The sequence below is a fragment of the Dendrobium catenatum genome, unplaced genomic scaffold (genome assembly GCF_001605985.2).
Source record: "Dendrobium catenatum unplaced genomic scaffold, ASM160598v2 fragScaff_scaffold_689, whole genome shotgun sequence".
NCBI lineage: Eukaryota > Viridiplantae > Streptophyta > Magnoliopsida > Asparagales > Orchidaceae > Dendrobium > Dendrobium catenatum.
The window spans coordinates 365,198-376,407 of NW_021319151.1; the positions used below are offsets into that span (position 1 = coordinate 365,198).

The 11,210-nt window shown below is 34.6% G+C and overlaps 1 protein-coding gene across 1 annotated transcript; it reads left to right on the forward strand.

Annotated features, from left to right (window-relative positions):
- Positions 1 to 1,122: 1,122 nt before the first annotated feature.
- Positions 1,123 to 8,333, forward strand: LOC110105212 (protein NRT1/ PTR FAMILY 2.13). Its single transcript, XM_020834607.2, has 4 exons — positions 1,123 to 1,363; positions 2,206 to 2,423; positions 4,661 to 4,908; positions 7,003 to 8,333. Exons 1-4 carry the CDS (start codon positions 1,219 to 1,221, stop codon positions 8,186 to 8,188), a joined length of 1,797 nt encoding a protein of 598 aa, XP_020690266.1. The 5' UTR covers positions 1,123 to 1,218; the 3' UTR covers positions 8,189 to 8,333.
- The last annotated feature ends 2,877 nt before the right edge of the window (positions 8,334 to 11,210 follow it).

An 11,210-nucleotide genomic window follows, 5' to 3' on the forward strand; every position in this document is an offset into this window, starting at 1 on the left:
CTATAAGTTCGCTAAATTCGGAGTTCGAATGATCTCGTATTATATTTAAAAATTTTCGATTCAAATTTACCTCGAAACTTGTGCACGACGATGAAAAATTATTTGATGCTTTATCAATGTTCCTTGTGCTAATTTTAATAACTCCTTTTAAAAATTTGTCATCTTCTAATTAAGCTTTTAAAAAGTAATACATTATATTTTTTATATTTAAATAATATAATGTTAATTTCTAGATATTAAGAAACATATTTGAGATTTTATGTTATTTTTATCATTCATAAAGACATCTTAGCTTCTCACATACTCTCCATACTTACTTATTCCCTCTATCTATTCTTTTGCTTTAGCATGCTCAACATAATAGAAGAGTCAAATATCATCCATAGATAAATTTGGATCCAACAAAGAATATTACCCCCTTGATTAGTGCTCTTAAGATGGGCAAATTATTGCATCCGGTCACCGGACGCGGATAATAGGTTCGGACTTCCAATAAAATTTTGCCACGTCACCTGCGCTTTTGACTTGCGCTTTAGTTGTGTTTTAGTTGCGCTTCACCTGCGCTTTTGATGCGCTTAATTTAAAATAATATTTTATTAATATCCGGACCTATCTCCGCGTCCGGTGACCGGATGCAATAATTTGCCCTCAAGATGAGTTCTCTTTAAGCGAGTATTTTTATGGTGAGTGCACATGAGGCGAGTGCCCCTTTGTAGATGTCCGTTGATATTTCGGGTAATTCACCTTTATCTCGTTGACTTATCAAAGTACACAGATTTGGGCGCTCACAAGTAAGGTTCAAATTCGAACCGGTTTGAACCAAATTCATTCATAACCATCTTCAATAACTAATCTGTGTAAATAAAAAAGAGTATTTTAATTTGAAATGTACTTTTAGATATATTTTCCTAAATAATAAACAGCTGATATTTTTTTTTCCTCAAATTTTACTATTATAGTATTATGAGAGGCATTTAAATTAGAAATTCTAATATTCAAATCCCCAATTATTTGTTTGCTGTAAGCCTGTAACTGTTTAGCTTATATAATAATAATAAATAAAAAAAATCTCCTTTTTTTCCTCGGCCATTTAACGCACGAAGGGCAGCTGTAACCCCGGTTGTCGCACAGATTGGTCTGTCTAACCACTCGATCTGTTATAAAAGCACTGTGTGTTCACTGAGCTGAAGAGATCGAGCGAACAAGAGGAAGAGAAAGATGAAGAGATCGTTAGCTGATTTGCTGAGTTACTTGATCAGACGCCCGTCGCCGCCACCCTCTCTGTCACCGCCGCCGGAGGAGATGGCGGAGAAGCCAAAGGGGAAAAAACACAGCGGCTGGAAATGCATGCCTTACATAATAGGTAGGAAAAAAATTTACTTTTCATGATTCGTTTCAATCATATTGGTAATTTTCTGTTGCAGTTCTTAGTTTTGGCTCAGATCCTGATGGAGAAGAGTTTCTATGCAAGAAAATTTTCTGATTTAGAAAAGATTTCTTAATATTTTTTTAAAGCACTTTTTAAGTACAAAAATTTTTAATTAAATTTTTTTTATAAAAAGTTAGATTTAGAAAACAGTTAAAAAATTGTCTCAAATGAACAGCTTTATTATTGCTTCTTAAAGCAGCTTTTTAATACTAAAAAACTGTTTTAAGAAGCAATAAAAAAGCTGTCCCAGTCTTAAGTTTCATTTGGGTGGCTTTTTTATTGTTTTCAAAATCTATTCCGAATGAAGCTTTAGGCTTCATTTGGAACGACTTTCTTTCTGCTTTTTAAAGCGGCTTCATAATACAAAATTTTAAATTTTCGTACAATAAAGCCGCTTCACAAAGCAGTAAGAAAACCGTCCCAAACAAAACCTTTAGGACGGTTCCAGTTTTTTATAAATGTTATTGTCAAGACGTTGTGAAAACATGACTTTTTAGAAAGCTGTAGTAGAAAATTGCTTCTTATGACAAAAAATATCTTAAATTCAATGAAAAAATAATTAATCTAAAAACAAAATAGTAAGAAATCCGACTTTATTTCAGACAACTTTCTTCCTATTTTATGATGCATCTTTCACAAAAAAAAAATACTAAGAAACTAGTAAGAAACCTGTGGCAAGCAAAACATTAATCATATAAAATTTTTATTTTCATAAATTATATATCAGCATGGAAATATAATTAAAAAATTATTTATTTTGGTGATAATTTGTGCAGGAAATGAGACCTTTGAGAAGCTCGCCGGCGCAGGTCTGCTGGCGAACTTCACAGTGTATTTGGTGAGCGAGTTCCATATGGAGCAGGTGGAGGCAGCTAACGTGGTCAATATTTTCTTTGGAACAACCAACTTTGCACCGTTGGTTGGCGCCTTCCTCTCAGATGCTTATGCAGGCAGATTCAACACTCTGGCTTTTTCCTCCATCATCTCTTTCTTGGTAAATATAATAAATTCTTTCTTTCTGTATTTATATATATTTATTTTTTTTTACTTTTTCATTAAAGAACAAAAATATTGAATTAGTCCTTTAATTTTTTTTAGGAATGGTCAAAATAGTTTTTGATTATATAAATATACTAATTTGATCCGACTTCTAGATTTCGTTTGGGATGGTTTTCTTGATGCTTCTTAAAACGGCTATTTAGTACAAAAAAAATTAGTTTTTATACTAAAAAGTCGTTTTAAGAAGCATTAAGAAAGCCATCTATAATGAGGCCTTAATATAAACTAAAGGCTTCATTTGGGACAGCTTTCATACTCTTAAAACAACATTTTAGTATAAAATTTTAATTTTTTATAGTAGAAGGTGCTTTAAGAAGCAGTAAAAAAGCTGTCACAAACGAAACTTAAAATAGTCCGTCTTTTTTTAAAATGACAAATGTTGACATCATATAAATTAATGTGGACCCTTCAAATCATTAACAATGTTAGTTGGGGTACGAGCGAGCCAAGCTTACTTATGAGCTACTTCGAACTCGACTCGTGAGTCCAGCTTATCGAGCAACAGATTCGAATTCAAGCTCATATACTATACAAGTTCAAGCTCGAGCTTGATGCAGCTCTGCCATGAGCTTGCTAAACCGGCTTTATTAATATTAATTAACACACCAACATTTATATTAACATAATTAATTATTAAAATGAGTCAATCTTAAACTTTCTTATCTAGTTTGCGCATTTGAGTCGGACTCGAGCCACATATATTTCACTCGAGCTCATCAAATGAGCTTAAGTCAAGTTCGAGCTCAATATAAACTAAATTAATTTGACTCAATTGAGCGAGAACTCGACTCGACTTAACCCGTTCACAATCCTAAACGTTTAGAATAATTGTTAATAAAACAACCAATAATGACTAAAATTAATATGTTGCTATTATTTTTTTTAATAATGTGAAAATATATCCGAAATATCGATTCGGATCAAATTAGTCCTCTTTTAAATAACAGAATGCTTATCCAAATCCATCAAGAATATATTAAGGTTTTGTTTTGAAATAATTTTTATATTTCTTCTTAAAGTAGTTTTCGAGTACAAATTTTTATAATTTTGTACTAAAAAATTATTTAAAGAAGCAGAAAGAAAGCCGCCCCAAACAAAGCCTAAATCAAAATTCATTTGAATCAAATTTCGACAAGATTCGAATCAATTTTATCGAACTTTATTCGAATATTATTACGTTGTTATTTGAATCTAATTTGAATAATATTTGAATTTTGTTCGGCCTTCACACACTCTGCATCGTGATGCAATCCACAACAAGCCTCTACCTATTGTTGCCTTCATCATGCAAGCTACATCCGTGAAATATCGATGTTCATACCGTCAGTGCGCCCTCCCGTCTTAATGAAATCTAATAAGATTCATTAACCCATACTCTAATTTGATATGAAAAATATTCAAGTGGTGTTCGTATGGTTGACCTCAAAAAGCAATTCCTGAATTCAAAAGAGGAGTAATTTGATCTAAAATGAACTTTCGTGTATATTTTTTGAATAAAAGAAAGAAGGGACTTTTTTTTTTCTAAACACAGGATATCTACCCGATGCCACCCCTAAGGGAGGTGCAAGACAGCGTAACTAATACATCGGTGGGCCTACCAGCAACCAACCCCACAGGAGCACAACCACATAGTTAATTTCTCCCCACTTAAAGAGTCCGTCACATGAGAGAGAAGAATCGAACATAAGTTGAGAGGTTCTCAATCACGCTCGCCCATGAACTCAGCTAAGCCGCTGAGGTGACATTTTTTTTAATCTCAAATAACATTAAAGTTAAATTTTGCTATAATTTTTATGACAAGTGTATGATAATGAATAATAAGATATGATTTAAAAATAAAAAAATATATATATTTAATTCATATCTTATGCACGTAATAAGATGTGAGTGTTAATAACAAATTTAAAAATTATTATCAACATCGTAATATAAAAGTAAACACGTGATGCCGCGCTCAACATTATCAATCAATAAAATAAACGCCATGATTGAATAAGCAATTAAGCATCATTTATTACAATTATTGAGTAACATGGAAATAAATTTTATAAAAATATTTATTTTGTATTTCTTAAGATTTGTTTGAGACTGCTAATGTTTTTTTTTAAGAAATTACTTCTTTTTATTCGCATCTTTATATTTTATTAAAAAGGAATTCTTTTCTCCGGTCAGGGAATGCTGACGCTGACGCTCAGCGCTGCCGTCCCCCAGCTCCGGCCACCACGCTGCTCCTCGCCGGCGGCGAACTCTGTGCCCTGCTCGACCGCCTCCGGCCTCCACCTCGGCATCCTCTACCTTTCCATGGCTCTTCTAGTCGTCGGCGCTGGCGGCATCCGCCCCTGCAGCCTTCCCTTCGGTGTCGACCAGTTCGATCGAACCTCCGAAAAGGGCCAAGAAGGCCTCAAACGCTTCTTCAACTGGTACGGATGGAAACATTATATTATTTATTTAAAATGTGACTTAGAAATGAGAAATTAGTATGTGCGTAGGGGTGTCAATTTCGGGTCACGGGTCGGGTTCGGGTCGAATCTGGAACTGACCCGGGTTCAAACGGGTCGACCCTAACCCGACTCGGGTAGACAAACGGGTCGGAAAATCGAACCAGGACCCGACCCAACCCGGTTTGGGTTGCGGGCGCCGGAACGACAGCGGGGGACTCGCGTTTTTTAAACGGGTCAATTTATGGAACCCGAACCCGACCCGTTTTTAAATCGGGTTGGGTTCAACCTGGATTTTCCGGGTCGGATTTTCGTGTCGTGTCAAATATTGACACCCCTATATGTGCGGAGACCAGATGTAAAACGTCATTCAAAGACTAACAAGAATGAGCCCCGTCAGCAGTACTGAGCCGTGCTACTGAGCACTACCAAACAGCAGTATCGAGCAAGAGGTGATGTGGCGCATTCTTGTTGGTCTCCTGGCGGAGTTCGGCGTCCACACAAAATAATTTTAGGGAGAAATAATTAGGCTTCATTTGGGAAGGCTTTCTTACTACTTCTAAAAACAGTTTTTTAGTACCAAAATTAGAAAGATGTTTCGAAAAATAGTAGTAAAGTCGTCCCAAACAAAGCCTTGATGTGAAAGGTGCACCCAACAAATGTGAGAGTTGGGTTTCTTTTGGGACGTCTTTCTTATTGCCTCTTAAAGTAGCTTTTAGTATAAAAATTAAAAATTTTGTACTAAAAAATATTTAAGAAATATTAAGAAAATCATACCAAAAGAAACTTTGGTCTATCCTAAACTTGATATTCATCCTTATCTAATAATTTATAATAAGGGTGAAAATATTAAGCTAAGTTTTAGGAATTTATTATAACATAAATCACTTTCAAAAATTCAATAAAAATTTTCAATTATATATATTTACGATTTAAGACGATAATTTTCTCATCAGAGATTCGTATTCGAAGCACCGGTTATTTATTTCTTAAATTTATAATTAAATTGACTTAATAAACTAAAAATTACCAATGCAAGTGATACTACTAATTAAAAAATTACTATTTAATATTTTTAATAAATAATTTTAACATTAAAAACTTTAATCCGAATTGTTGAGAGTGAGGCTTCGTTTGGTATGATTTATTTGATGTTTCTTAAAGAAACTTTCTAGTACAAAAATTAATTAAAATTTTGTACTAGAAAGCTTATTTAGGCTTCATTTGAGACAACTTTTTTGCTGCTTCTTAAAGCAAATTTTAGTATAAAAATTAAATTTTTTGTACTAAAAAGTTGTTTTAAAAAACAATAAAAAATAGTCCCAAACAAATTCTTAAAAAGCAATAAGAAAACTGTCACAAACGAACCCTGAAGCTTCGTTTGCGACAGCTTTTTTATTGCTTTCATTAGTAAGAAAGTTGCATTAAGAAACAACTTTAAACAACTTTGTTTGAGACGGTTTTCTTACTGCTTTTAAAAATAAAAAATTGTATACAAAAAAGTTGCTTTGAGAAGCGGAAGAAAGCCACCCTAACATTATGGGTGTCAATTTCGAGTCATGGGTCAGGTTCGGGTTGAACTCGAAACTGACCCGATGCTATTTAGGTCAATCCGATTCTCCGAACTTGACCCATTTTTGCAAACGGGTCTATTTTTGAGATACGAATCCGACCCATTTCGGGTCCAGGTCAACCCGACACAACCCGAATGACCCAGGGCCGATTAAAAATTAATAGTTTTTGGGTCAAAACAATAAGTCAATCTCTGATTTTTGGGTCAAAAAAGGGTAATTCTTGATTTTCGTGTAAAAATGGGTCAATTTCAGGTTTTTGTGTCAACCCAAATTCGACTCGATTTTTGAAACGGGTCAATTTGTTGAACCCGAATCCGACCCATTTCTGATTCAGATTGATCCTAACCCAAAATTTTTGGATCAGGTTCGTATATATTTTTTGGGTCGTCTCAAATATGATCAAAAACATGTTGATCATGAAAGTGTGATCATTTATTAAAAATTTCTATTTTATTATAATTTCATTTATTTATGTTCTAATAAATATTGATAATTCCAACAGGTACTACTTCACCTCAACTCTTGCTCTGTTCATTGCCATGACTGTGATGGTCTATGTCCAAGACTCCATCAGTTGGTCCATTGGCTTCGGCATTCCCACAAGCCTCATGCTCCTCGCCCTCATCCTCTTCTTCCTCGGCACGCCTCTTTACGTTCATGTCCCTCCCAACGGCAGTGTCTTCTCCGGCATCGCCCAAGTATTCGTCGCCGCCTTCCATAACCGCCGCCTCCCTCTCCCCTCCTCCACCGCCGCACTCTACAACCCAATCTCACACGACGACCGTTATGTCACCCCTCTCCCACTGACCCACAGCTTCCCTTTCCTCACCAAAGCTGCCATCTTGTCCCCTTCTATCGGCTCACCGCCGAGCTCCTGGCGACTCTGCACCCTTCAACAGGTCGAAGAAGTGAAGTGTTTGATCCGCATCATACCAATCTGGGCCTCCGGAATCATTTGCTTCATCGCCCTAGGCCAACAATGGACTTTCGCCGTCCTCCAATCGATGAAAATGAACCGTCATCTAGGTCCCCACTTCAAGATCCCCCCTGGTTCCGTCGGAACAATCTCCATGCTCGGACTGACCTTCTTCATTCCAGTCTACGACATGGTGATTGTTCCAGTTGCTCGCCGGATCACGAAGCTTGAGGGAGGGATCACGCTTCTGCAAAGGCAGGGGGTGGGGTTATTCATATCGATTTTGTCGATGGTGGCAGCGGCAATGGTGGAGAAGAAGAGGAGGGAGAAGTCTTTGGAAGGGGTGGCGATTTCAGTACTGTGGTTGGTGCCACCATTGTTAGTCATGGGAGTTGCAGAGGCGTTTAACGGGGTGGGGCAGATAGAGTTCTATAATCGACAGTTTCCGGAGCACATGCAGACATTGGCAGGATCTCTGTTCTTTTGCAGCTTGGCCGGAGCAAGCTATTTGAGCAGCTTGTTGATAAGTGTGGTGAGGAAGGCGACGTATGGGGGAGGGAAGAGGAGTTGGCTTGAGGATGATATTGATAAGGGAAGGCTTGATTATTTTTATTATTTGATTGCAGGGATGGGGGTTGTGAATTTGATTTATTTTGTGATTTGTGCGAGTTTTTATAGGTATAAGGGAGTGGAGGAAGTGAAGGTGGTGAAGGAAGGGGGTGGCGAGGGAGATATTGAGGTTTGTAAGGTTGTTAAGTCTGGAGAATTGTAGAGATTTAGGTTTGGTTTCATTTAGGACGGTTTTCTTACTACTTTTTAAAACAGTATTTTAGTACAAAATATTTACTTCAAGAAATTTTTTGTGCTAAAAACTTGTTTTAAAAAGAAGAAAAGAAAATTGTCCCAAACAAAATCTTAGGCTTTGTTTGAGTCAATTTTCTTATTGCTTCTTCAAGTAGTTTTTTAGTACAAAAATTATAATTTTTGTACTAGAAAGCCGTTTTAAGAAGTAATAAGAAAACCATCCCAAACAAAATTTTAGTTTATAAACTTCTATGAAATTAATGTTTGATAAATAAATAATATATATATATATATATACATATAGAATGTATGTTAGGGGATAATATAATTAATGTTCAAAATTTGTATTAATAGAATTTAATGTTATTTTAATTTTTTTTTTAGTAAGTCTATTTGCTCCTAGTTCATTTTTTTAGGGGGTTTACATACATATCACTTTATTTGATGATATTTACATATCTAATATATAAAACTTTAATATTACATTCATGCCACTCATATAAAATTTTAATATCAAATATATCACTCATATATTTTATTCTTACCATCAATACCACCCTATAAACTTTAATATTTCATTCCATGCAACACCCTATAAACTTTAATGTTTCATTCAATGCACCCATATTTGTTCTATGGGTGGTAGACATGTAATATTAAGATTTTAAGTGTTATATGTAAATAGTATGAAATAAAGTGATATGCATGTAAATTCCCATGTTTTATATTATGTATGTAAGGGTGCTTAATTCAATGCAATGGATGAAGATTTTAAGAAAAAATTGAGAGAGGATATCACATGAATTTGTGCTGAGATTAGTGCTTCTATATAATATCATAAACCACACTAATCTCAGCGTAAATTTAAAGGCTCTTAAGCCTATTTTAATGCAAACTGTCCTAAAATAACATAACTTTCTGATTGATTGCCACATTTGGAATATACAAATTGGAAAATTGCAAAAGAAACAAATGGATCTAATTTGCAATAATCATAATAACATATGAAAGCATCAACATTTACACCACCAAATCCACCATCTTCAATGAAATTCCTTCAGATTTCATAAATTCTGGAAGAAGTTCTCAGAAGGAAGACTGATAGCAATTTTTTTCTGTGAAAAAATAAGTGCTCCAGCAATTCTGATACTTGATTGAAAGAAATTTTGAGATAAGAACATCATTGGATAGCAAAGATTCAAGTTTGATTGCTGGAATTTTCTGTGCCTTCTGATTCTCATGGCTCACTGCAACATCCCAATTTCAAAGAAATTAAAACCAAAAGTATCAAGTTATCACATTTTTTAAGCATTTCTTAACATATATGAGGAGATTGTGTTGAAAGTGGTTTAATTTTGAGTAAGTAAAGAGCATTTAGCATCAAAAAAGGGAAGTGTTAGCATATGTGGTAATGTAGTTCACAATAATGAAGAGACTTTTTTCGAATATGACATAAATATCAAAATGGTATCCTGACTTGCTACAGCAACAACATCAAGCCTTTATCCTACTATTTGAGGTCAGTTATATGAATCTTTTTTCTCCATTGTGTAATGTTAATAGTCAAATTCTCATTTAAATCTAATAAAGAAAGGTCATTTCTAATATTTTCAAAACAAGTCTTTTTAGGTCTACCTCTACCTTTCTTAATATAAGTCAAATCCAATATATCTACTTTCCTAACTGGGTCATCCGAAGACTGTCGTTTTATGCGACCAAACCATCTAAGGCAGCTCTCTCTAATCATATCTTCCACTGGAGCTACTCCAACATTTTCACGTATATGCTCATTTCGTATTATATCTTTAAGAGTAAAGCACTCATCCACCTGAGCATCCTCATCTTTGCAACACTTGACAACATAAAAATCCCACATAAGAATTAATGTAGTCCCTATTTAAAGAATCAATAGACAAATTTGTACTTGTATATAGTTAGATACGTATTTCATATTAAGTTAGGGGATCAATCTTATCATTTTTCTCTTTTAAATATAGATTTATTTGAGGAGTATATCTTTATTATAATATTATCTCCAATACAAAAAAGACAAAAAAGATCAGTATGCTTATTATGTCGACCAAAGCTATCATAATAGGAATCAAGCTTCAAAAGAAGAAATTAAGAGGATCCAAATCTCAAGAAGAACCTTTGGAACACAGCTGAGAGCTTCCATAACCTCTTCAAACCAATAATTTTCTGATTGTAACTTCAAACTAGTTGGATAAAGGAGACCTTCACATCAATAATTTTGTTCATAAGCTTTATGTCTGTTCTCGACCAAAAATTATGTACTAGAACTAAAAAATTTTATACTACAAAGTTATATTTTGTACAAACTTCAAGCTCTTCGCCATGCAAATACAAATTCCCCTTCAATCAATCATATATGAGTCAATAATGAGTAGTGAGACTCGATCACAAGTTGCAAAAATCACAGAAAGTCTCACAAATTACAAGAACAGAGGAGATTACAGAAAATTGATGACGAGAAAGCCACAAGTTGCAGTGAACAGAGAACAAATCAAACAAACTAGAGACCTCCAATTCAAAGTTGAAGAGAGAAATAGCATGTAGTAGAAAAATAGTGAACGACAAGAGGATTTGTGGGAATCATGGGATTTCGGGACGCCGCGAGAGCCACATTGATCCACATCAATGTTGTTTGGCTTAAGAAAATTTGGCTCCAACCAATTTTTAAGTTGATATTTGTCAACCATACTTGGATACAATTCTTAATGTTGATATTAGACCTGCATATTCAACTTTATAAGATATATCTGGTATTTCACCATCAATAGTAGACATGATTTCGGGTTCGTTTGGGACGGCTTTCTTACTCCTTATTAAAACAACTTTCTTGTAAAAAAAATAATTTTTGTACTACAAAGCTATTTAAGAACCAGTAGGAAAGCCGTCCCAAACGAAGCTAAAAAATAACTTCAAAAATATGGTCATTTTGACAATTTAGGTAATATGAAAATGATATG